This window comes from Lepidothrix coronata, unplaced genomic scaffold (assembly GCF_001604755.1).
Source record: "Lepidothrix coronata isolate B3197 unplaced genomic scaffold, Lepidothrix_coronata-1.0 Scaffold97, whole genome shotgun sequence".
Lineage (NCBI taxonomy): Eukaryota > Metazoa > Chordata > Aves > Passeriformes > Pipridae > Lepidothrix > Lepidothrix coronata.
Genome location: NW_016690277.1, coordinates 425261 through 452594, shown reverse-complemented (window position 1 = coordinate 452594; position 27334 = coordinate 425261). Strand labels below are relative to the sequence as shown.

The window sequence follows — 27334 nt, the reverse complement described above, 5'->3', positions numbered from 1 at the left end:
CTTGTATTTATAGAGATGCTAATTTCAGCATTTGTCTGGACATCCTTAAAAGAAATACAAAACTCAATTGCTGGTTAAAATTGGAATATTAATGTGAAAGGCCAGAAGGAAGCTCTTAAAGACTGTAGATTATGTAGCAAAACAAAGTGCAGTTTGTCTTATGACTCCCTGACACTGATAGAAGCAATGTTCTTGCTTAGGAGAAAAAGACCTTGTTTTTAAAGCAACAAAACCTCCCTTTATCCTAAGGGAGATGATTGGCAATTCGGTCAAGGGAAGTACTTCCATCTTAGGGTGGGGGGGACTTCTTTCTAATGTCCATGAAACTTCTTGCTTAGTGGCACCATTCGAAACAAAGCTGGGTGGGATTTGGTTGCTGTCACAGGGGGCAGATTGAGTGCCATGGACTAGATATGCTTTCAGGTGCTTAAAAGTAGGAATCTGAGCGTAGCTTCCCTGGGGTCAGGAAAAGAGGTATTTAAAGAAAGCAATTAAACTTTTCAGATGTTTTACATTACTCCCCAGAAATCCTGGGCTAACTAGAGGAAGCTGAGGGTTTGCCTGTTCCTTAACCAGTGTGTCTTGGGTATCTGGGCTGAACTCAGCTTCTCTCTCTCAGGGAGTAAGGCTTAAATTAGCTGTTTGATGTGTTTGTTCTGTTTAGTATTTGCCTTCTGAATAGCTTAAGTGAACCAATATGAACCTTTTAATTCAGCCTAGTCACAAGTATAATAGTAAAGAAAAAAAATCTTCTTGAGCATTGCTTAGATATCATCCTCAACCTCTGTCTCTCTGAATTAGAATGTAAGAACACATCACTTTGATTTTTGGGAAAAAATAACCAAAATCTTTTTCTTCTCACAGCTCATCAGAATCGAGTGTCTGCTATTACCTTCTGCCTGGCATCAGAGTGGGTTATCAGCACAGGTCATGACAAATGTGTCAGCTGGATGTGCACCAGGAGTGGGAGTATGCTGGGGAGACATTACTTCACCTCTTGGGCTTCATGTCTACAGTATCCTTTGAAAAATGATTGCTACCCTGAAAATGGAAGAGTACCTTTAGATCAATTTGATCCCTCCTTTATGTGTAAAAAAGCTAGAGTGACATCTCTTGCAAGTCTGCTAACCCTTACTCTGATTAGAAGTTTAGCACCTTTATTTCTGTTAGTGGTTGTTAGATTGCAGAAGTGACTGTGAGTTGCACAAATCAGTGTGTACTACTTCCTAACTTTGAGGTGTTTGTCTGCAGCATCTTGTGGAAGTGACTAGTAACTATCTATAGCCTGGCCTGCATTCTTCCTAGGCAAGTCACTTTGTTCAACAGATGCCAGTGTGCATTTGAGTCCTTCTAGAGCATAAAACATCATGAAAACCCTTTGGACTGCTTCGATTTTTCTGTCTTTGCTCATGTTAATATCTTCTATCTTTAAGCTGCAGGGTACGTTGAAACTTTATTCACTACTAGTAGTAATTTTCTGTGTGCAGTTTGCTTTTCCACAAACTGCATTTAACTGCAGCATTTGTAGCTTAAACACTCTGGTTGTCTGTCCAGCTGTATAAGTACTTCAGGGCATTCTTTATCCTATGTAAAAGACTTACAAACCCAGTAACTTAAAGTGTATTTCACATATCAAAACTTTTGAGCGAGTTAAATACTTAAAATCCTAAAACTATTTTGTAGCACTTGTTAATGGTAGCAGTTTAGATGTGGCTGGACAGTAACTGAGGTACTGGTTGATGTATGAGGATTAATGTCAGTAATGTTTTAGAAGTGGCAAGATTCAAGGATGAAAGAGGTGAACTGCATCGCTTGAAAACATGAAGGCCCCTCTGGAGTGGCTATGTAGCTGTGTGGTGGTAAGAAACTAGGAAGAAAGGCAACTGCTCAGTTGCCAGCAGCATGTCTGGCCTTCTGAGGTCTCCCATCTGTGCAGACCCTGCCTTACTGAAGAGCTGACAGGTTTGTACTGTTGCTCTTTTTTGCTGTCTTTTTGTTGTTTTAGAGTTCTGGTGGGTTGTGTCCCACAAAACATTTCATGTGGAGTTCCAGTTTGTCTCAACTGAGTGCAGCACAGAATGGGGTTAAAGCTGGAGAGTGTGTTGGAGACCAGCTAACAGAACAGTGGTGAACAGTCTGAGCCTCACTGAATTCAGTGAGTTCTATAGCTAATGCTATTGCAAATAATGGGATGGTTTATTATTGAAATGGAGAAAAGAATATGACCTTTTATATCAAGATAAAAATAAATTTCCGCTGAAGAACTTGACATTTGAAAATGCTTTGTAATCAATCCTGCCTTTGGACTTGTGTTTGGAAGACCTAGCTTTCTGATATGTGTTCTAGGTGCTTGGTCTCCCTATTGGAGGTTCCTTAGCAGTTATTTGTTAATGATTCTATGTGTAAGCTTCTGAATAACACAGCAGAGTGCCTATTCTTTACTGGATTAGTGGGGATAATGCAAGTCTGAACTTCCAATATGAAGAAAGGATCACATGTTCAGGGACTTAAAGGATTTGTTGAAAGCGAATTGTTTATCTCAAGATTCTGAAGGCTTAAGAGGTTTTAAAATGTCATCAGATGGCAAAGCCTCTGCATTTTCACTTAAAGCAGTGGGCTTTTTGTTACACTGTCTTTTTAAAGTTAGCCTTTTCTGTGCCATACCAGAGGCTACTTAGTTTGCTGTTGCTTGTGGTTTTGTGTGGCTCCAGGAGGACACCTAAGTTTATACACAGCTCTTAGGTGATGTGGTGTCAGCTCTATGGATCTTTCATAGCTCTTGCTTTTATTCTGAAGAGCAAAAGTCTTCTAAAGGCAGCAAATGTTCTAGTTCCATTGGCTTGCTGTTCTTCGGTTTCTGGAGACAGTAGTTATGCCGTGACAAAACTGAGTATCACAAAACTGTTATGAGGTATAATGCTTTTGCCCAATGTCCCACCATGTTAATAGATCCCGTGTCAGGATGTGGTGTGGCTTTTATGTCAGTGTTAACTGACAGACTCCTTTCTGAAATACAGTTCAGTTTTCAATACCATGCTCAAGGACCTGCACTGGTAAACTTGGAAGTGCAGAGAACAGAACAAGAAACAAGATGGTCTCACCTTCTCTGTAGCCTGAACATTGGGAGTGTACTTCCACTGCAGGATGAACTAGCTGTGGAGGGTCAGCATCTTTGTATCCTGATTTTTTTTGTCTTGAGGATATCAACTATTATAACATGGTAGAAAACTGAGGGCTTATAGGGGAACATACTAGCTAAGACTGAATGTCACCCAGTGTCCAGTGAGGTGCTCCTAATGGTAGCTCTGCACTGAAATAAGTAGCCTGACAAGTTTTGGCATCTCTTGTAGACAAGCATGAGTGTTTTTTGTAAATATATGCCAGAAATGGCCCAAATCTACTTAGCTTGCCTTAAACTAGAGCATGGATTATCTCACAGCTTTCTCCAATGGCTTTTTAAAACTTTTCTCACTCATTTTCTTTATATGCAAGTACAGCTTTACTCGCACATATAGGGAAGTGTGATGAGAAGAGAGGAATCAGAAGAATCAGAAAGGTTTATTACAGTCTCCAACCCCTTTAGAAGTATTTATGTAAATATTTATCTGGCATATTAAAATGTTCTTTTCTGATTTTTTTTTTTTTTTTGGTGCTATAGCTGACTATTTGTCATGTAAAATACTCCTTGACTGCTGTTCAGATATGATCATGAAACTCAGCATGCATTTGTTGGTGATTATTCTGGACAGATCACTCTTCTGAAGCTTGAGCAGAATACGTGCTCAGTTATCACAACCCTCAAAGGGCACGAAGGTAAAGTAACTCTTTGCTTAAATCCACTTGTCCCAGATGTAACACCTCGCTGTAAACTGGGGTGAGACGTTCAGTTGCATATCTAGCTCTTAAGGATAGATTTGGGATAAAAAAACAGTCCAAGGTAGTAGTAACCATAAGTACATATGACTGTCTGCTAAAGAACACACACATTCTTGCTGAAGGGAAATCTTAGCCTAATAAATCTGGACAGGTATTTTTATTATAGATGAAAAATAAAGGTAAATATATGCATTCAGTTAAACACAAGTTATCCACTAGATGGCCACCTTTAAAAGCTTTAGTCTCCTTAACTTAGAAGAGAAAGGATGAAAATGTGTTACTTTGTGGGGCTTTTTTCTCTTTTTTTAGGAGACCTTGTAATATGATAATACCTAAAGCAGTTTTAACAACCTCCAGTCTAGATTCTAAAATACCACTTAATTCTTCTCTATGCAAACCTTGCTGTTCTGATCAGTCTTTATGTTCTAGTTCAATTTCCTGTGTTTAGCTGAACCTAAGCTATAAGCAAGAAATCTAGAGAGCCTTTTAGAAACAAAAATGCCAAGTCAAAGGCAAATGTCTCATCCTGTATAGTATAGTTGTAGTCCTTGTATCAAATGAACCAAATGGTCATGATATAGAGCCACTGTCTGCTGTAATGAGTGGCAAGAATGCAAATCACAGAAGAATGTGTGACTTAATTATATGCTGAGAAAAATAAATAAGACAGTGCCTTTTCCCATGTGGTACTGCCAACTTTCAAATCAGTTGACTAGTTTGCATTTGGGTAGGGTTGAACTACTGGGTCATGAGTCTGTGACCCACTGGAAAAGGCTGCCTTGTTTAACAGCTGTAAGTATAGAGTAGGCTTTGTTAAAGCTGGGGAGACTCCTGATTTACAGATGACTGTGAAGTGATTAAGCTGGTTTGGAATGCGAGAGGCAGGTTGAGATTTTCAAGTGATAAATGTCTCTTCTGCTTTCAAGCAGAATTCCAGATTGTTTCAGTTAAGAGCAAAATAATTCTCTTGGCCCTAGAGACTCCTTTACCTCTCTATTCTTTTGCACTAGTCTGTTCAAATGCAACTCCTTGGCAGATGTTCCTGTTAGTCTGAAAGCAGTATGTGTCCTTAGCAGTTCTTATAAGTGCAAGTTCTACCCATTGGGTTGTGATGGACTTCCAAGCACCAACTTCAGCAATAGTGTCTGCATAGCAGACAACTTTGGCTTATGTACTTCCATATGGGGATTGTGACCCTTAAAACAAGAATTGATCTAGAATAAAAGATGATTAAATTTGAGGGGCAGAAACAGGTTTCTCTTCAATTGGTATAATACTAGCTACTTCATCTTTTTTTCCTTTTTTTTTTTTTAATAAATCAGATTATGTGTAACTTTTTTTCCTCCACAGTATTACAGTATTTGTGTAATATTCTCAAGATCTAGTAACTCTGAACTTAAATGGCATCTAGTTCTTCTCTGAGTGCACCTGTGTTTGACAGACTTCAAAAGTCTGATTTCATCTTGTTTCCTTTCTAGCTCTTGCTAGATGGGACTTCATAAGCAAGCAGTGTTTGCTTTGCAGTTTAAACGGTTTTAGAGTTTGTTCTTCAGGTTAGCTTCCAGAATTCACCACATTTAACAGCTTGCTCTGTGTAATGCTGAGATAATACTCAAACTACTGCCTTTTGTGGTGCAAATGCTATTCCCAATGGGTCAGTCTGAAAACAGTGCAGCCCTAAAGGCGGCTAAAGAAAATCTCTTGCTCCAGAGCATTGAAATGGACTGATTTGGGTTCTAATTACCATTCATCTTGCTTTCAGACTAACAAGGCTTTTGATGACAACTGAACAGTGGAAGGATGCTTTAAAGGGAAGGATCTCTGCAAAGGAATAAAATATCCCAACTTCACAACTATAGGTGGCATAAGTGACAAAATTACTCCTTTAGTCTCCTGGCTACATTACCATGCACATGAGTTTAATATAAAGCTGCTACTGTCAGATGACTCATTTCTTTCTCTGACTAGTGTAATGCATAGCCAGGCTGGGCCTTCTGAAATTTAGTTTGTAATTTAGTAAGTGGTGGCAGATTTGCTAACAGCAGCGAAACTGTGACTTCGTTTCTTATTCCAACTATTTTAAGGTTGTAAATATTTATGTAAGGGAGTTGGTTTACCTGTGAACACTGCATGCTGTCCTGCAACCACTGACCAAGCACCTTGCTGAGTTGTAAATACTCGTCTCTGCTTGGCGAGTGTTCATACTTTTCATCTTCCAAAGCTTACAAAGCAGCCTGGCAACTCTTAAAACCACCTACCTAAATATAAGGGGCAGAAGGCTCATAACTCAAACTTTCTGGTTTATGCTTTATCTGTCTTCTTAGGGACATTCTGTTCTGTTGTCCAGTGCTCTTTCCCCTCTCCACCAGGACTGTATCTTGCTGTTGAATGCTGTCCTTTGCCTTAAGGCTTTCCATATGTTACCGGAATAAGGTTTCACTTTAGTGCTCCAGAAGGGCATCATTGTGCTGGGGAGCCAGTCCCTTACATCTAACTGCAGAATGTTCTTTCCTAGGGAGTATTACTTCCCTGTGGTGGGATCCTGTTCAGCGACTGCTCTTCTCAGGTGCCTCTGACCACAGCATCATCATGTGGGATATTGGCGGAAGGAAGGGCCGAACGCTGCTGCTCCAGGGACATCAGTATGTAACGGTGCCTTATTTTTCCTACGTGTTCAGTAATGAACACAGAGTCCCAGGAAGACTAAGTAGATATTCGAATCTTTGTGAATAATGGAGAAAATATCTTTTTGCAGAACCCTGAGGACTTTGAGGGAAGAAGGATAATCACTACTAGGAAAGCATTACTGATAAATCTTTTTTCTTGCTCGTGGTTGATATGTTCTTATTACTATAGTCTAGAAGTAATATAGAAGTAGTTTATAGAAAGAGGTGGATAAAAATCCTAAATCACCTGGTTTGTCTTTTATGTAAAAATTGGATGTGTCTGTATTGTAAATACTGCACTGAATTACCTGTGAGGGTAGGGCTAGAACCTTAATGTATAAGCATGTTCGTGTACCCGACTAGAATAAGCTTCAGTATGTTCCTGTTCTCTGTCTCTTCCTATCAGTGAGGTGATAAACTGATTGGCTAAATTCCAGGGGTGGTCTCTCAACTTCAGACAGTGTGTCACATCTCCCCTGTTCTGCAGATGAGATAGTTAGCTGCTGTATTTAATCAACCCTTGATTTTTACAGAGACCCAACACTAGCTGCCATTTTTAAATGTAGGGCTCTAACTCAGTCTGACAGGCAATTCACCACTAAAGATACATTCTACTTAGAAATGCACTGGTGGTAGAGATCTTGTTTGTGTTTAAAGATGTCTTTGTGTAGCGCATTCTCCTCATGTCTAATTCATAGATGCCTCCATCCACCTTTGATCAAGACTGATAGCCTTAGCCCTAGAACTCTTGTTAAATATTGAGGATTTAGTTTTATGGCTAAAGAATTAATACTGTTTACAAAAAAAGTAACTGAAGTCAGTAGCTGGAGGACTGCTATTTCTGCTCCCTCCTGTGTCCTGGTGAAGACTTATAACAGTTAAGTTTCTCTTCAAACATCACACTTAGCATCAAACTTCACACTGAATGGGAAAGGAAGTTCCACTGAGAAGCAGAATGACTTTTTAAATTCAACTTAGATGTTGCAAAGCAGTTTAATACTATTGAGATCCTTTGTTTTGTTTCTTAGGGTAGACTTTTATTTTGCCACGACTTTATTTAGGATTAAATTGTCTTACTGGTAAATGCATGCTTTGCTTTGCAGCTACAGACTGACTTACTGTGATTTGCTAGCAAAAGTGGAAAGAAGCTCTGTCTGCTTCTTAGCTGCATCTTAAAACAAATATTTCTCTTTATTTCTCCAGTTGTCTCTTGTTTTGATAACTTGGCTTTCCTTGCCAACATAGAAGAGTATTTGCACACACATTTGGAGCCAGTTGACACTCAGCTCTCTCAGTGCTAACTGCCAGCAAATGTTAACATGGAATTGTACCTCTGGTATTGTAGTCAGGCCTGTAAGAACACTGTTCTAGGTAACATCCTGATGCCAGGGGAGTGCTCAGGTGACAGCACCTGTCCAGTCATCCTCATAGCTCTACTCAGCAGACTTAGCAAACTGTTTGGAAACCAGTTTTGCCATCCTAGATAGCTTTACAAGGATAAATCAGGGTTTGCTGGGAAACTAAGCTTTGTTTAAATACCTTTGGTTAAATAGTGTCTACTTTGTTTTCAGTGACAAGGTGCAGGCTATCTGTTACCTCCAGCTGACACGGCAGCTGGTGTCTTGTTCAGCTGATGGAGGAATTGCTGTTTGGAACATGGATATCAGCCGAGAAGAGGTAAATTCATGTCCTAGGTCAAGAAACTATTTTATTTTTCCCCCCTTTCAGAGACTGATGTGACTTTACTTAGTCAGTTCTGCAGGCTGCTTTCCTCACATTGTCTGACACTTTAAGATTCAGTGGTATTATTGAAACCTGTTCTGTTCTAGTGGCTGTCCATACTGCATTGTAGTAAATGGACTCCCAGGACAGGAGAAGTGCAGGACACACTTGGGTCTGCTTAGAGTCTTATGTCAGTGAGACAGCATCTTCACTAGAATGGCTGTGACCCTTGCTGCTAGAACAATCTAAAGCAGGCAATCTTCTGCAGTAAAAAATGGACTGTGCTTCAACAGTCTTGAAATAAGTTCTCAACTCGTGTCAAAGCAGGTAAAGAAGTGAGATGCAGGTTTTGAGATGCAGTTCAGAAGGCAGAGGTTCAGTCCCCAGGCAGTGCTTTTTTTGAAGATCTTAGTACGCAGCAACTGACCCTGCCATGCACGTTCTGCATCAGTTCATACCCATCACAAGAACTGAAGAGATATATATTACTACTCTCTGTGGTTAAACCATAATTATAGGAGGTAGTTTTGGTTACTCCCATAAAGCAGTATTTAAGGCTCAGCCTTTCTTGTCCTGTTGCTTTTTCTTAAATGCAAGTGTCATGATTAAGAACTGGTTTTTGATGTGTTGAGCTGTCACCTTAAACACACTGAATGCTGTATGTGATGCTCCTGACATTTTCAGCATGATGATCTCTCTTCAAAACTTCTGTAATGTTAATGAACCGTTGTAGTTGAAAGGAGTTGACTTATGATACAATTGGGAAAACAAGATGTGGCCATTTCTCTTCTGGACCTGCACACAATAAAGGGATCTTCTAAATAATAGACAGTTTTAATGCAGCTAAAATAATACAGTTAAGATAGAACAGCTGTGATGTATCAGAACTTGTTGGAAAAACATAATCAAGCCCAATCCAAAAGCAAAGAAACCCAGTGTTTGACAAATGATGAACATACTGCCTCTGAAGCATTAGTTAGTGAGTCGTGTTACAGGGGTATCTTCAAATATGCACTAATGCACAGAAGACTAGAAAACAGACTTTTTTGATTAGAAGGAATGGTAACTCCACTGACAGCTGTATTGCTCTTGAGCAGTTCCAACTGTATGTTGGTAATAGTGTTGGTAGCGTTGGCAAGTTTTTGTCTTCTGTTTAATGTGTGAAATTAAGATGAAAAGAATTGGAGGATATCCTGTTTTTCTGCTAGAGGGAGCCAGAAAGGGGATTGTCTTCCCCAAAATGCTTTTAAGTGAAAACTGCTATTCTAAGTAACCGAAAGAAACAATATGGAATATCTCATGTGATGGAGAGGCAACTCATTTCCTCTACTCTCCCTCCACACCCCCACACTGGACTTGTTACTACCCTTTACAGTATTTTCCACTGTTTGGGGAAGGAAGAGAATACAATTGAGGTTGAAGATTTAGGAACTGGACATCTGGAATCAATAAATGTTCATGGTGAGATGGTGGTGCAACTGAGAATATTCTTGTTTTCTTACTGTCAGTGATGAATGTATGTGAATTAAGGAGAAAAAATGCTTTGTTGTTCCAGCTTTCCTCCTGTCAAGTCTCAAGGAGAATTGCTCATGAGGTCTATAAAGTTGTATAGAATATACATGTTCTAATTCAAGTCTATGTACTAAAAATATTGTGCCTCTTTCTATCCCTTACAAGGATGCTCAGTTAAAGATCTGAGAGAGTTGAGATGTGTGAAAGCTCTATTTTCATTTGGCCTAGTCCATTTATGGCAGGAAAAGTATGTGGGTGTGAGAAGGGTTGCTTAATGAAGATGTGGGCAGGATGGAAAATGCAAAGGAGTTCTTAATTATTTCGAACTGCAATCCTAGGAAAGCAGAAAGTATAATTATGCAGAATTTACTTCTGGATACCCCCCTTCTTAGAGGGGATAACTGCCTCATAGCTTCTACAGCTTGAGTTACACTAGTCCTTAAAAATCATCTAGGCAATCAGAACAGCAGTCTTGGAATGCCTGCAGCAAGTTTAATAACTTAGATGTTTGAATGAGTTTTTTTATTGAGGCAGGACCATAAGATATTGCTGTAGGCTTAAAAAGTGTAGGAGGTGTGTAGGTAACAAATAACTGTAGTCTTGGATTCAGGGTTTTTGTACTAAACTTCCTCTGTACTATACCCTAGGCAATCTATTGTTGTAATGTTCAGAACTGAGCCAGGGCATCTTTCCAAGTAAAACTTTACTTTTTCTTAAAACAAACTTCCTTGGCTGTTGTATGAGGGAAAACAATTCTGATTGCTTGCATCTCTGCTCTTTTGTAGGCTCCTCAATGGCTGGAAAGTGATTCCTGTCAGAAGTGTGAACAGCCTTTCTTCTGGAATATAAAGCAAATGTGGGACACAAAGACGATAGGGCTGAGACAGGTGAGATGGCTGGTTTGAGTGCTTACTTATAATTCAGCACTTAAGCAAAATGTAAGCAGAAAACTGATAAAGCCATTAGATCTTTTCAACTGTTGATATTTTTGCTGCTTTGAAGTGAGGGTTTATTGAGAGGTTATGGCTTCTAGGCAGCGCTAAGACATTTCCAAGTTCTGTGAAAGTGTTGCACCAAACTTCTGTCACAGGTCAAAGCAGGCTGTGCTAGGAGTGTTCTGTTGGATTTCTCTGGATATTTCTCTGCATTGGAGCTTTGAACAGCTAATCCTCAAGTGTTGTGTAAAGTGGCAAACAGTGCCCCATAACTGAGCAAATTGCAGCCTAACATGTTGTAAGTGCTCAGTTCAGGGAAGTAGTAATGGCCCTGCTTTTACTGCGTGACAATGTGAAAGCTTTCCAGATAGCCTTTTTTATGGAGGGGCTGCACAGGCACCAAGACATTCATCTAGTTTTGGCTTTGTTAGACTGTTATTTCCTTAGTTGCTTGTTCAGTCCACTTTTTCCCCTTCTCCCAGAAGAGGCTTGCAGAAGGAGAAGAGGATGTACACAGAGAATATGGAGATAAAACCATTAATGGCCCAGATGACTGTTCAGAACTTGAGAGTCCTTGGTCTTTGGTTGAAGTAACAGAGCATTTCCTAACAGGTTGCTTTCTAACAGGTTGCAAAACAGAAGCTTTGTTGTTGTTCACTGAACACTTGGTGAAGGTGGTCAAGGGACACAGTATAATGATTTATTTTTTTGCTTTCTTCTTCCTCCATGAAGCATCATTGCAGAAAATGTGGGCAAGCAGTGTGTGGCAAGTGCAGTACCAAACGGTCCAGTTACCCAATCATGGGATTTGAGTTCCAGGTCCGTGTCTGTGATTCCTGTTTTGAGTCCATCAAGGATGAAGAGTGAGTATTAAGGACTAATAAACTGAGGTAGTACTGCTGGGGTGCAGAAACACTTGTGCTTGGTCCACATCCACACACAGTGCTACAAAACACACCAAGCTGACTCTCTGCTAATAGGCCACCTTTGCCTTGGGCACTCAGAGCACTGTGGTGGCAGAGATCCCCCAACTGGCTCTGCAAGCTCATTTGGATCAGGTGTGGTATTACAGCTTTTCTGTCAGCTTTGTTTCTTCCTCTCTGTGAGCCTAGATGTAGACTTGAAACATATTTGTCTCAAGATTTCTGTTCAGTTAAAAGCTATTGATCGTACTTAAAATTGCTAAATGGCTGCCTGGCAATGCATCACAGCTACCAGGATGTATATGCATTAGTTTATGTACCTTTATTGAATACTATTTCTACTATTGAATACTATTTCTACTAATACTAATATTCTTCACAGCCCAACGTTATTTTCCCCATGCAAACAAATCGGGTTAAACATCATTTGCTGTCTTGTCATTTGCTAAACTTGTCTTAGCAATGAAGAAACGCCTTTTTATCTTGATATGAACAGAGTAATCAGATGTGACAGTTTTAAGGGCGTTTGGGGTTTTTTGTTGTGGTGGTGTTGGTTTTTTTGGTTGTTGCGGCTTTTTGTTTGGGGTTTTTTTTGGAAAAGTGAGGTGCTGTGCCCTAGTTGGCTCACTGTAGCCAGCAGGAAAAAATGTAGCTGAGCTTGACTTTATTAACCAAGAGTAGGAGTATTTGCTAATGCAGTGTCCCACTTCTGCTCTAGTATTATTAACAGGCTGCAGAAGGCCAGGAAATGTCACACCTACACAAGCAGTGCCTTACCATGACTTGCTAATTTAATTCTGTCCCCTTTAATATGGCGCTGCAGCTCCCAGGATTGATTTATTAGTACTTGAGCAACTTAGTTTTCTTTTAAGTTTATTTTGCACTGCTATAATGATGCCATGAAGCTTCATCTGATGACTGGCTTTCATTCCAATCGTTCCTGTGCAGCCGTACTTCCTTGGCAACCTTTCATGAAGGAAAACACAACATTTCACACATGTCCATGGACATCTCCAGAGGGCTAATGGTGACCTGTGGGAGTGACCGGATTGTGAAGGTATTCCTGCATTTCTTAGAGATATTTAATAGAGAGTTAATTTTTGTATATTCTTTTTTCTTTCTGACAACTCTTGTTACAAAACTATCTGTTGTGGGCAGCAAGAACTGTATTTATGTCAGGCTGTTCTTCCTGCAGCTGAATGACAAATTGACCTGTAACTCCCCTGTATGGAGCGTAGCTCTTGGAACTCATTACTGTTGTGTCTCTAGATGAACAAAGCAGGCAGGAGAATCTGCCAGCAGCCTTAAAGACACAGACCTGATGAAATGTGCCTTTACTCTGAGCTCCATGGCTTGGAGCATGGCCACTAAAAGCCCTTGTTACGAGACGAGCTCAGATTGATATAGAATCTTGGTGTGATTAAGCTCAACATCTGCCATGGATATCAGAACTGAGACTGTCCCAGTCTGTCCTTGTTTCTGTGTAAGCATGTTTGTAGCAAACTGCATAGCACTTCTTAAAACAGGTCTACAAAGAAGTCCAAGAAGACTCTCTTGACCCCCAAGTTTGGCTTTTGGTTTGTAAGGCTGGTATAACTCTTTATGGCATTTTCCTCAAGTATAGTTTATTAGGATTTGTTACGTCCAGGAACATCTTTGTTTGCTTCTATGCCTCTTACAGAAAGCCCTGTTGGGTCTTATAATGCTGTATGATTCTCCACAATATTCTCTTCCAGATCTGGGACATGACACCAGTAGTTGGTTGCAGCCTTGCAACGGGTTTCTCTTCCCGCTGATCTCGTCCATGGCAGGTTTATGCACCTTATGTACAGCAATACGCACCGAACGAATGGAATCCTCCTCGAGAATACTTCCACCAACACTGGTTGCTTGATTCTTCTCCTGCTGCTGTTCCAGGATGGACAGTCACCTTTGTAGAGCACGGCTTTTCTGTTGGGCTCACCAGGAATCTCCTTGGTGCCGAAGTGTGGTTTCGCAGCCTCTCGGACTAACATGAAATGGCTTACCTGCAATATGACACCTCGATGGAAGGACCTGTTGTTTCTCAGTTTACATATGTAGTGTTAACAATGTGCTATCTCTGCTGATATATCTTGTATAGATACCTTGTAGCTAAAACATTATCAGAGTAAAATGAGTGTAGTAAATTCAATTTGTGCAAATAGTAAAATAACTTATTCTCTCTTCCAAAAAGCAGTTCTGTGAAAATACTTTTGAGCAGTCACTTGTCTAAACTGCCTCCAAAAGGTATGTTGGTTATTCCTATGGAAGGAGGAGATACTTCAAAGTGACGGGTAGCTTCCTTCAGATGAGATAGTAAGAGAACCTTTTGATCACACAAGATTTCCTGTATTGGCTTTCTTGTAGTGTTTGTCTTCGAGTTCAGTTGTTAGTGAAATCACTTTTGTGGGACAGCTGTTCTGTAGCTGGTGAGTCTTCAAACAGTCCTGGGCTCTTTCTGTAGTCTTTTAGCATAGCTAATAAACTTCTGTAGTTCTTGTGAACATGTGCAGCCCAGCTACTCTAAAGAGAGGCCGTAGGTATCAACTATATACTTTGACAACTCTATAATGCTGTTAGAAATGGGAGCCTAAACAAATCTGCCTTGTTAAAGGTAATGGCTAAGAAAAAACAGCCAGCTAAATTTTAGAAATTTTTTCCTGTGGAAAGGCTGTTGTTTCTTTACTGTTAGGGAACCTGTCTCTGCTCAAGTGCAGCATAAATTCAAATACTGTCTTGGTGTTGCTTAAAACAGATAAATACTGAGCAATAATTACTGAAGTACAGAACAGCTGCTTTTTTCCCTGCTCCTAGGTCTGTTAATCCTGAGATATCTGTATTGATCCTTTCCTGAGAAGTATGAAGAAGAGCTGGGAGGCTTTTATGACTGTGCAGTTGGCACATACAGGAAATAACTAGTGAGATATTGTCAGTTAGCTGGTCTGACAGTTGAGTGAATCTCTGCATTTATACTCTGTAAAGAGAATTTATTTTGTAACTTTGAAACCTGAGGTAATATGTCACAGAGTTTAGTCTTGGAGCTGTTTAGATTTGTCTCAAAACAGATGCATATGTGTGAGGACAGAAAATGTGGGTAGGTCAGCTGGCCTGGAATAGGTAGTGTTGCACAATTATCAAAGGTAATAGGCTCTTTCTGGCAGAAGAGTTAAGGGTTAGACTGTCTTTATTTACAGCAACAATCAAGTGGTGCTATGAGTGTTAGTGAATTCAAGTCCTAGGTGTGCAACTTGACACTAATAATCTGCATTGGACCATGCTGTAGGCTGAAGTAGATTTAAGATCGTTAATACATCATAATTCACTTTAAGCCAAAAATCTGATAGTCTCCAAAGGGCATTAGAATCCAGAATATGCTAGTTACTGTTACTTTTTCTGCCTTTCCATGGGCCTTCTCTGGAAGTTTTGTGAAGAGTTTTTATTTGCTAGCCTTATTGGGCCACTGAAGAATAAACAAATCCATCTTTTGTGGGAATCCCAAAATTTGTCTTGCCTTCAATTCAAGATTTAGCACTTGTCACACTGATTTGATTCAGCTCTTGCTACATGCTGTATAGCTTAGGTTTTTTGGGAAGGTTTATTTCTAAGCTATTGAGAGAAAATCAGCTTGTACTGGAAAAGCAGTTGCAACTTTCTGCTTTGAAGGCCTTCACCCTTCTAGATTAGGAAGGAAACTGAGTGGTTGTAAGGGTGAATAAGTCCTGATAATGCTCTGCATTCACTTTCAGACTTGTTCCTATCTGACTCTGGAGGAGAATGGAAGCCTTCTTCCTTGCAGCATGTAAGGCAGAACTTGAGTTATAGTGCTAGAACTGTTAAAAATCCTACTGTGGTAGGTAAGGAGGATCCAGGGCATGAATTAAACTTGGGGATTGAGTAACATTTTTCAAACCAGACATTCTGAAACTTACACCAATGACACTGAGGTGTAACTCCTTTGCAGCTAGTACTCCAGAGCCTCAGCTTTTTTAGTTCTGATTAGTCAAGGTACCCCCTGCTCAGCATGCAGCTCCCCCTTCCCTTCCCTTCCCTGTGAATACTTCCTTTGCTTCTTTACGTTTTTGCCACTAGATAATATATTCTCTACCGCCTAAGGAATCTATTTTCTATAATTGATATACTTAGTGTCAGTTCAGATATAACAAGACAAATATGGCCACTAAATCATTAGCCTTTTAAGTATACTCTTGGTGTTGAATGAGTAATGCTTACAAACCACTAAAGAGAGAATGGTTTTGTTTATAAACAACTGTTTTGAAGGCACACACTCTCTCCTGAAACTGAACATATTCAACTCTGTTAGCTCAAGTGTGCAATTACCGAGAAGCCTTGATTTGAAGCATTACTCATCTCGCTTGTGTAACCTCCTCCACTGGAGCAGGGAAGGGGAGCAAAGGGTACTAATATGTGCTAATTCTTTACTAGTTGTATTTCTGTACCCTGCATAGATAAGAGATGCTAGATAATTCTGTCCTTTGCTCCTTCTTGTCTGTTTTTTAAACTTTGATTACATGTACAATAAAATATTTCTTGATATTCACTTAGTCTATTTGGATGATCCATTTTTTTCTTCCATCCTGTGAAGGTACAACCCCCATTGTATGCTCTGGCTCCTCTTTTATGTGACCCATGTCCAAAATCTGGGTTGATGGGAGAGCTTGTCAGGTGTGTTGCATTGGAGCTGAATGAGCTGCAGCAAGTTAAAGGCCCATGATGAACTAGTGCGCTGAGGGACAACTGCTGCATGGTCCCAGTTAGGAATGTATAACCTTATCCTGTGTTCTGTTTGCCAGCTCATGTAGACCTCTTCTCTGGTTACCAGTATCAGAGGATTAACCTCTTTTCTGAGATCCCTTGGACCTGTCTAAGGTATTAAAGAAATGTTAATTTTGCTGGATGGGGTGAGCAGAGTCTACAATATGATACATACAGAGGACACAAACTGCAGCCACAGGAGGTGGTTACACCTGTCTCATACTTTCTCACAGAGAAAAGATGGAGATAAGCTGGGAACTATCCTTATCCCTCACAGCTGCTCACAGCCTTCACAGGCTCAAATACAGCATTGGCTGGCTTTGTAGCTCACTGCTTTCTTAGGGTATTTAGGAGCCATAGAGGGAATCTGAAAGAGTTTCACTAACTTGGCACCTTTGGAGGGTGGCTGAGTAGCCTGTGTAGTATATAATACTGTAATTTTTTATTTTTTTTTTTTAAAGACATGTCTCATTTTAATCAGCTTAAGCTTCTTACCTTTCTCAAGGCAAAACCCCATGTTTTTGAGTTCCAACAAAGACTGACTGGAAAAAATCAAGCTGTTACTGATCTGTAGTCAGAAAAGCGTATTTAGATGTCTGTATAGACCATCTTATGTTTTAAATAAGGCATATGAACTCAAATTTCAAAATGTTGGAGAACTGCAAATCACTTGTAGTGAAAGCATGAAAATACATGTATTGGTTTCTAACTAAGAATGCATAGTTGATCACTTTTCACGTTCCTTGTGTTGAAAACTTCATTTAAATTTCAGATAGCTCTGTGCCACCTCTTAGTAACTGAGGGTTCTTTTTGTGGTGTTGACCTTACTCGTTGAAGAGATTTCATATGCTAGATGAAGGAAAGGGACAGATTTTTTTGTTGATCAGATTTACTACTATATACTTCAGAAGGAAAGCTGTCTAAGCTTTATCTCTATAGACAGTCCTCAGTGCTGAATGGCCTGGCTTACAGTGAAATGCCATGAGCAAACTACAGAAAATTATGAATTCTGCCAGCCTAACATTTAAAACACTTGTTTTGTCATCAACTAACCATGTTACAGTGAGTTGCAACGTGGCCTTTGAAGGCTTTCTCTGCCTCTCTCGTTCTCATAAGGCAAGTCTTCTCAAGAATCTCTTTAAGTGACTGCTATCAAGTGATCCTACAAAATTTTTTGTCCCTGTGGATGAAGTAAGGGCATGGGCTCTAGGGAGCCATGTGGTCTCCTAAACTCACATAAAAGCTAATTGTTGAACAGATTCAAAGACAGTGTTGTAGGTTTTATCACCTCATCAACGGAAGAAAGCATCAAGAGAATAGTAAAAAAATCTATACAATTTTTTCATTAAATTAAATATAAACTATTTTATCAAAGAATAAACTGAAATATATGGGGTCATTAGAAACTTTGCTTTCTGCTTCTATACAGGAATCTTTTGCCCCCCAACATACAGGCAGCTCAGAGTTACCATAACTAATTGCTGTCCAACTCACATGTGTACCCAGGGTCTCTCACCAGTTTTAGTATATAATCTGTGCTCACACAGAGAAGCAGAAGCATATTCTTTTAATTACTCTTGATGTATTATATTAATTTTGGTCAGATTGACTGGCTCGTCTGCAGAATATTTGGTACATTCATTCCTAAATTGCTTTTTATCACAAAGATATGGCTTGTGGAGGTACATGCTTTTCTCCTCTTTAGCTCGTTTATAGAAAAGACACAAAATAAGGTTTAACTTGCTCCTAGCTTTGCTACTATAGCTGTCAAGTAAAGATACCATGCCTCTTACTATCTATATTGATTCTTTTTTCTGAAGCCTGTTTTCCTTATGCTTTCAGCTGCTCTCAAAATCTACATGCATGTATCTGTCAAAACTCAAGTTCTTGTGAGCTGAAGTGCCACCCCTATGTTGCTCATCAAGAGAGGGCACTGCTTGCCAATACTCCTTGATGGCATTGCTGCTAAGTCACAGCAGTTTTTCTGTTCTAGTGCTGTCCTTTGTCTTTTCTCTGTTCTCATTCATTTCTCCTTCTTTCTCTCATAGTTTATGGCTCCTCCTCCGGGTTTCCTCCACCGCAGCACATCCCTGTTGGAGTTTGGCTCCTTGAGACAAGTGATAGCAGCTCCTGAAGTACAAGTGACCTGCTGACCTGGGCCTCCTGATCTGTAAGAGTGAGCTGGTCTGGCAGTGGCTGAATAAGGGATGACTGACACGGAAGGTGAGCATTGTTTAGGAAATAACCCGTTACCTTACCCTCAGTTACCAGACTCCATCCCATAAAGCACCCATAGCAGTGCAGTCATAACTTGATCATCTGCTACAGCCTTTGCATGTTGGAAAAGAATACTGTAAAAGCCACTACCTCCTACAGCTCTGTGCAGTGCCCCAGTTGAGTGGTAGACAACAGATTTTTTAATCATGGTGATTGGTAGCAAAGGTCTGGAATAAACAGGACAGTCAATAGTACTTAGAGGTTTTGGAGAACATCAGAGTGATTTTTATGAGGGTAGAGAATTGCACATGTCTAAATGGTGTCTGTGGGACACTCAGTTTAAAACTTAATCTCACAGGCATTAACTAAAAGAGAGAAATAAGGCTGTGAATTTTGTTCATTACAGTCCCTTCATGGAGGAGAAATGCTGGGAATATAAGCATGCTCACAGGCAATGAGGGGTGTCCTGGTCCTCCTACTTCAAAACAGCAGTTCTCTTGTTTTATGTTGTGAATATACCAACTGAGCACTCTGCTGTTTCAGGAGCATGGTCTGATTTTACAGCCAGGATGGAAAGAGGAAAAACATGAAAGAAACTGAAGGAAGGTGTACAGGGCAAAGAGCTGGCTGGCAGTGTGGTTAAACCATGCAGAGCCGTGATTTCAGGGGTGGTGAGGAAGGGTGCTGTGGATCTAAAAGCTGTAAATCCAACTGAACACAAGAGGGCTACCATAACACATTTTCTTTGATTGAAGCAGAGTTGTGGATGGAGCTTTGTTAATATCTGTCTACCTTTTGGTCTGCTCTGAATTTTATACAGCTGGGAAATGAAATAAAATGCTATTTGACACCCTTTAAGTACTTGTATGCCTATCACTTCAGTACAGGCTATAAGGATTTGAGACTGCTATTTTTAACACTTTTCTAATACTTTAAACTACTTAAATGTTGGGACTACTTACTGAACATGCTGTTGCTGCTGATAAGGTACCAAAATCAGTGGCACAGATATGTAATTTGGTATGCACTCTAGTGATATGAATGCTTTGTTCTGCACTTAAACTGTGGAGAATCCAGATTGTGTGAGCAAATAAGGAAAAGGGAACATATGAAAGGCAGTCTGGAAAAGTACAAGTCCCTGCCTAGTAACCAAGAGCAAGTGTTAGGTTGCTTCTCTATTGATCCAAAGTGCAATTAAAAGATACCTCCTGCAGCTGAATTTAGATTGGGCTTTTAAAGTTTTTTCTTTCCTCCACAGACCTAGTATCAAGTGGAAAAAAATCTGCATAGCAGGTCTCCTATAAAAAAATCACCAAGTGGAGTTTTCATCAGCCTCAACTCCCTGGTTTGTACAGGGCTACTTACCTGAAGTCTCTCAGCTCAGTTCAGGTGCTGAAAAATGACACCAAGGCATGTGCTGGCTAGAATCAGGTAAATGGCCAGTGTTCTGCTTCATTTGCTGTAGTACTCAAAGTCAGGAAAAAGCCACCTTTCTGCAATATAAAGGTGCTTGGTTTTGGGGCTTGTTTTTGGAAGGAGTTTTTGTACCTTTTTTTTTAGAACAAAGTGAGAATGTTATATTTTGTTCACTCCCTGCTGTTCTTTAGACAGCAGTTTATCTCTTAATTGAAGCTGTCAGGATTTGTTTGTTTCTCTGGAAATGTACAGGAACATAACTTCCCAATCAATTGTAAATCATTGGTGAATATATAGCTTTATTTATATGGTCCAGGATTAGCTTCTGCAGTGCATAAAGCTTGCAGAGATTAAGAGGGCCTAAGACAAAGCCTGTTGCAGATTTAGGCATTGGACCTTTTAGCAGTGACTTTTTTTCAAGTAAATAATGCCCAAACTCACCCGAACTGATACCTAGGAGCTAGAGCAGCTCTTATAGCAGGTGTAGGCACACAAGGCCCATTAAATCCACTGTAACTTTTGGTGTGAACATTTTCTGCTTCTGAATGCTACAGGCTGCTAGAAAAGTGGAATATGAGCAAAGAGGAGACAATATCCAGTAGCAGTAAAAAATCTGCTTGTCTGTCTTAAAAGCCTATTTCAAAGGGCCCTTAAGAAAGGAGTATGAACATTTTCTTTCAGGCAGAGGCAGAAGCCAAAAGAGAAGGGTGTCAAAACTGCCTTTTGCAGAAGTTTTGAGTTAGAGAGATAAATTTGCATTCCTTTGCAAGCTTTCATATTCAAATTAATTAACTGGGGCTAAGGGAAGAACTGGATGGAGTCCATCCTCTGGCATTTTACTGGAATGAGTTCACCCCATCGGTTCACCTGGCACAACCGTGTGCTACAGGTGCCTCCCCCTGCTCCCATTGCTGAGTGACACTGGTAGCTCAAACCTCCCAAGTAGGAACCATTAGAAGATGCTTATCTTCCTTATCAGAGCATTATGCAGGTACACAGTGCTAGGAGAGGCAGGGAGGGGAGAATTCCAAGTCCTTACCACAGCTATTTAGGCAGTCATTAAGTGCAGCCTGGCTTTCTGAGCTGGAAAGCATCTAATTTAGGCATGATTCTATATCTACAGCCTTGTTTCTGTAGGGCTTCTTCACTCTGCCAACCTCCAAGATTGGCCATAATAGGTTGATTTTGGCCACTGCTGTTCATGTGCACTGTATACATGATGTATTTGCTGCTGCTGCTTTTTTTCTGATTACTTGCAAAAACCACAAAAGCAGCAGGATGGTTGTCTTGAGCCTATGGGCCTAATTAGGGAAGATCTTTGCACAGAAAAGCAAGATTATTGGGAAACAGTTGTTAAGCAAAAAAAAAAAAAAAATTACTGTCCATCACCTGAGCAAATTACATAGGTAGGGATTGAGGGGTATGTTCATCCCTTAATTTCAAATTCATTTTGGAGATGAAAGTGTTGATGTCCCACTTCTGTAGTACAGCTGTGCTGTGGTGTCCACATTCTTGCATGTAAGGCAAATCCAGTTCTGAGTGTTCACAGACACTTGGCTTTCCCAGTGCTGCAGTGCTGTCTGGGAACACTCCCTGTTCACCAACAGAGTGTTTGGGTGCAAGTGCAGACAGCTCTCTGTTCTTCTGCATAGGCCACAGTAGGTAGAGCTGGGGACTGCAAGGGGCAGGAGCATGAACAGGGTCGTGGGGAAGGCAGATGTTTACCTCCTGGGAAAGGCAGTGTGGGCACTGTGGCACTTAGTGTGGCCTGTTTACTCATCCCAGCTGTCTTCCAGAGAATCTGAAAGATTGTGGTCTGTTTTAACAGATGCTGATTGCAGTAAGTGTATCTTTGGCAGGCTCACTGAAGGCAAGATGGTGCCCCAGCAAAACAAGTGAGGCAGTGCAGTCTGGCAGCATGGCATGGTGTGTGCTGCACGGTGTGTGCTGCACAGCTGGGCAAAAAAGGGCAAGCATGTTCTTAGGGTCTGTAGATAGTACTGCTTTATGGGCTGGGATGTGTACTCAGGAAAGACAGACGCCAGGGGCAAGTGAACAGATCACTGAGATCTGTAGGCAGCTGGGACTTGTTGTGTTGTGCACAAATGAAACCAGAGCACCCAGCAGCTGGGAGTGCCACAGCACAGCATGTGATGTGCTGCTTGGTGGGATGGGGCTGGAACATGCAGAAACCAGAACTGAGGAAACAGCAGTGAAGGACTCTGTGAAGAATAGACCAAATCAAAGCTTATGGAAGGCCAAGAGGAGTAGGGTCATGCATGCTTAAGGAAATGTGGACATGACTTCAACACTGATAAATGAGGATAAGGAGCACACACATGCATTTGCTCTCTGCTCTTGCAAATAGGCATTTCCAGCTGGTAGCAGATTTAAGCCCAGTTGCTGTCTCAGCTATACATGCACAATTGCTTTTGGCCAAGGATCTCTCCCCTTTGCTGAAGCCAGAGGCTGAAGAGAGATTGTCAGTGTCCCCTAAAGTCCCCAAGCCCTTTTGGATTTCTTTCCCATTTTCACTGATGACTCAGATGCATCTAGCACTGCATCCAAGAGCAGGGCACAGCTCTTCCCTGAGCAGATGTGATCTGTATCCTGAATCCAGACACGCTGTGCTTGGGACTAAATGCATGCTGTGCTGGGGGGATGTCTCTCCTTTAGATTACAAACATGGGATTTAAGCATCCTAACCCCTCTCATTTTATGCCCGTGGTCGTTTGCATCTGGATCAGACTCCTTGTACAAGCTTGAGAAGCCTTAGGACTGGATTTAGAGCTTTTGATTCAAGTGCTGAGTCTGTGGATGTTGCACATTCTTTTGGCACCAGCTCCTTATCAGCAAATCCCTGCCAGAGGTTACAGGGATTTGCTGATGCCTTGCCCTCTCATCCAGCTCCATCAAAAAGCACAGGGTTAGCAAATCCCAGCCATTTAAGGTATTTAAACTATCTGAGTTTCATTTTGATGGAGATGGGATTGCTCTGGGAGATGGGCTGCAGAGCAATCGTACCTGCAGATCTACCAGTGTCTTCAGGGTATGAATGCCTGACAGTGGGTAGAGCCGGTGGACTGCAAGAACTGCGTTTTTATTAATCTCGGGTGCTGTGGTGAGAAGGGTGCCATGGTGAGGAGGGTGCCCTTGGAGCAGTCCTGAACGACAAGGGGACAGCGGGCGGGGGCTCGGCACCCCCGGCCCGTCACCGCCCAGAGCCGGGCGCTGTGGGCACGGCGGTGCCGGGGAGCCCACGCTGCCCTGGCACAGGGCCGCCCAGCTGTGCCGCCCTCAGCCCAGCGCTGCCCTTCGCCCCAGGGGAGCGGGAGGAGGCGCCCGGGGAGTTCCCGTTCGGGGCATTGTGGGAAGGCGCGATGCGGCCGGGCCTCACCTGGCGCGGGGCGGGGAGGGCGGAGGGAGCGCCCGGGAGCCACCCGGGCCGGGCCGGGGCCGCGCCGGCTCCCAGCCTGCGCTCCGCACCATGGTAAGTGTCCGATCCCACCGGCTCCAGCCGCCCTGCCCCGCCGCCCCCGCCTTCGCCCCCGGTGCTCCCCGGGGCCGCGGAGCCCTCGACGGGCGCGTTGTCAGGGCTCGGGGGAGGCCGGGCACACCCGGGCTGCCCCGCTTCCCTCAGCACCGGCTGCGCCGAGAGGCTGAAGTGCCGTTTCCAGGCATTTCTTCTTCTTTTTTTTTTTTTTTTTGAGGAAATGAAAGTTATATATTCTATTTTCTGTTTTCCGACCCCCGGGGTGAGCTCGGGTCACGCCGACGGTGTTTCGTGGCCAACCAGGAAAACAAGGCTGTTTCACAGGGAGGTTTCATGAAGCCTTCCTGTAACTTGAGGAGCTGAGGTTCAAGTCGGCTCCCGTGCCCGGAGAAGGATCGAATGTGGTTTCAGGTGGATCTCTGTCTTTTGGCTGACTGGTGCAGAGAGGGTCAGTGTTGGGCAGTGGGTTTTCCTGTGACAGGATTGCTGGGAAGAGCCTTTCCCCAGGGGTATTCCCTGGCGCCAGGTAAGTGGAGAGCTTGGACAGCAGCCTTGCCTCCAGGTCGGGTGCCTTTGCTCTACTGTCCGGTCTCACGGGGGTTGTAGGAATTTGGCTCCAGCTCTCCATCAAGTGTCGTGCCTGTGAGAGAGCGTGTGGGTCTGGTTGTGTCCCTCACCCGCTGGTCACCGGGGTGGGTGACCCGGCCCCACGGCTGGGCAGTGGCAGCAGCAGCGACTTGCTGAGCTTGGAAAGGAGGGAGGCTCTTTGACTCTCCAGTGCTGCGCTTGGCGGGGGTTTGCTGGGATCAGTAAGGGTGTCTGTAGGTACTCTCATGCTAAGCGTGATGACCAATATCTTGAGAACAATGACTGGATTATTCCCAAGGAGGCTCTCAAGCAGTGAGATGGTCAGTGATGCCTCTTAATGGAGAAGCCGTCTTACTGCTTGATAATTCAGACTTGTCTTGCACAGTTTGCCCATTGTGTGCACCTGTAATACCAGTTACTGGCAGTGCAGCCGAACAGGAGTCTCTCAACTCCTTCAGCGGTGGCCAAGTGCTGTTGTTTGTCTCTATCCTCAAAGGCAGAGCTATGTTGTTTCTTCTCAGTAGTTTAGCCAGAATGCTAAATATGTGTTAGTCCACTGTATTTAGGAAGGTGTATCTGTCATTACATATGCAAATAGAATATGCACAGTAATGAATTTACAGATGGCAATGCAATCTCCACACCTTAAGTCCCTATATAGATGTAACTTTTCTGGTTACACCCTAAGACAACCCTGCATATCCAATTCCCTCTAATAAAGCTTATGTAAACAACTGGAGTTCCTATTTTGCCCTTGAAGGTCAGTAAATATGGGAGCTGATTTCAGGGAAGCTGATCTCAGAACTCTCCCTGATGCACGTACTTCACAAATGCCAGTTTTCAAAGCACTCACGATGGTCCCGGGGGAGCTCTGCTCACAATAGTGCTGCTTATTGACAATTGGAGACTGTCTGCTGTATTGGTGGTTAGAATTTTACAAGGTTGAGTGTGCATTCTTACAATTAATTTTTTTTTTCTGTGGTCATAGTATGAAACCTTGCTGGTGTTATTACATTTAACTAGTGCTGTCAGCCTTACCCTATTCTCCTGTTGTAGATCCAGTGCTAGTGAAAGGATTCTTTTGTCAGGGAACCCTTACTTAAAATTCCTCTGTCATCCAGTCTCTGGGAAAGAGTTGTTAACACTGGGTTATGAGTCAAGAAATAAGGGTTTGCTGGGTTACAAACCAAGAATATAACTTACTCAGGCTCGGAAGTGACAAACTTTCAACAGGTCCTTTAAACTCTCTGTGCATTGTTTCCTCCAGTTTGGACTGACAGAATTATGCTTGCAACCTTTTTTCTGTGTTTTGAGAGCGGAATGGAAGGTGCCATGTATATAATACCATGTTTTAGCAAGAGGGTTGTTTCAGTTGTTTGCTCTTGCAGATTTCCAGGGAAGTTTCAGGGAAGAGTCTGTTTAGCAAAGCTGACTTCATTTCTTACTGAGAAAGACAGCTTTTCTGCCCAGCTGCTACTTTGGGATATGTTTTTAAAAAAAGACTTCTTAGAAAAGACTAAATTCTACTCCCTGACATGTGGGTGCAGCAGAGAAACATGTCACAAAGAATGGCTGTCTCAACAAAGTCAAAGAGTGGGGAGAGAGTACAGAGAAGAAAATTATTAGTGTCCCCAAGGACATATTGCTGTAGTCTTTCGTGCCTGGCAGTGTTGCAACACCTTGATCCTACTGCTGCCTCAGTGTTATCAGTATTATTTTCGTGACAGTACATGGCTCTGCTTGCAAAGCTCTGAGTGCAGAACTGGTGCCTGCATAGTAAAGGCTCTGCTTCCCTCCTACCTGTGCTATTCATCAGTAAGGGGAGACAAATTAGTACTTGTGGGCACAATCTGAAACCCTGGAGAAAGATCAAAAGAATCCCATTGAGCACAGTGGCTCCAAAAATGTATTTGGCCCAAATAGAAAAGGAGTTGGCAAGCATTGATTCCACTTAGCAAGACATTTGATAAACAATCACTGATCTAGAAGCTTGGATGCAAATATTAGTTGCTGTGACTGCAGCTGCTGACACCTTCCTAGTATTTGGAAATGAACTCTCAGCTCTTCTGAATATCGACCTCACCAACAGTCTCAATGCTGTTAATTGTTAAAGTGGATCTGCAAAAGATGTTTTCATTGCTGCACAGAATTTGCTATCTATAGTTCAAAGAATGACTCCTTATTTTCCACTTTTTACATTATTTTCCATTTTACAGCTATGTGTTGGCCTAACAAAGACAATGAACTTTGCTTCTAGGCATTTAGCTCTGAAAGACAAGAGGGACAGCAGATTAGAACAGATGAGAGGAGAGAAAATGACAAATAAATTATTCTTGTTGTTCAAGGCAGCATTGTACATGGAAAAAAAAAGTCCATGTGGTATTTCTGTGTTAATTTTTCTTGTAGTGAACTTTAGTATGATAGTAGAAAATGGCAATGGAATGGCATCTTGTTTAAAAAGTCCTGAGTATATGGACTTTTCTGCTTGGAAAGAGGTGACTGCGGGGGAAGTGATACAAATGCATGAAGTCATGAACACTATAAAGATTGGTTGCTACAAGAAGAGTCAGGGTACATCCTGCAACATTTTTAGGCACTAAATGTATAATAAACAAAAGGGAATACTTTTCTAACCGGTGTAGGTGAATGTTTTTAATCCATTGCTGAGGGTGCTGTGGGTGTCCTAGTAGTTAGGCAGCTCATGGAGGGTGGGTCCACAGGTGGGTTGTCTGGATGCAGTTTCTATCCCTGAATCCTTAAACCTGTGATTCATGGAGATAGGACTACCAGAGTGATTTTACACATGCCCTGTTTCTTATGCTGTCCCCTTCTGGAAGCTGCTTAGATCAGAGTACAGCTCAGGGGGTGATCCGTAATCTGGCATTCAGTTACTCCCTGTAGGATACAGTTTTGTGGGATTTGCTAGGAAAAATGGTTTTTAGGGTTCTTAGCAGAGAATGTGTAATGTTGGACTTTTCAGTTTTGGATGTTCCTTCTCCAAGTGCTCATGATCATTACAGATTGTCGCTGTTTAATACTGGAGCCTGCTCGGGCTGGGCTGTCCGTGCAGGAATTGTGGTGCATACTTTGCTGTCTCTGGGTAATAGGTGCATTTCTGTAAAGCAAAAGAAATGATTCTTTGGTTAAGTATTATTTTTTTTAATATTTTCACTCACAAGTAAGGAAATTGTA

The 27334-nt window shown here is 41.8% G+C and overlaps 2 protein-coding genes across 3 annotated transcripts in view; both read left to right on the top strand.

The window, feature by feature from the left end:
- Positions 1-16213, top strand: part of WDFY1 (WD repeat and FYVE domain containing 1) — a 29960-nt gene extending 13747 nt beyond the window's left edge. The window contains exons 4-11 of one of the 2 annotated variants that reach the window (XM_017822366.1): positions 865-1015; positions 3701-3813; positions 6392-6518; positions 8114-8219; positions 10562-10663; positions 11444-11574; positions 12583-12691; positions 13371-16213. In XM_017822366.1, the coding sequence (XP_017677855.1) occupies positions 865-1015; positions 3701-3813; positions 6392-6518; positions 8114-8219; positions 10562-10663; positions 11444-11574; positions 12583-12691; positions 13371-13430 (899 nt within the window). In that variant the 3' untranslated portion in view covers positions 13431-16213. The remainder of the gene's footprint in view (positions 1-864; positions 1016-3700; positions 3814-6391; positions 6519-8113; positions 8220-10561; positions 10664-11443; positions 11575-12582; positions 12692-13370) is intronic. The other variant, XM_017822367.1, reaches the window with a different exon arrangement.
- A 7258-nt stretch (positions 16214-23471) lies between these two features.
- AP1S3 (adaptor related protein complex 1 sigma 3 subunit) overlaps positions 23472-27334 on the top strand; it is a 14462-nt gene continuing 10599 nt past the window's right edge. The window contains exon 1 of the mRNA XM_017822368.1: positions 23472-23551. Within this exon, the coding sequence (XP_017677857.1) occupies positions 23549-23551 (3 nt within the window). The 5' untranslated portion in view covers positions 23472-23548. The remainder of the gene's footprint in view (positions 23552-27334) is intronic.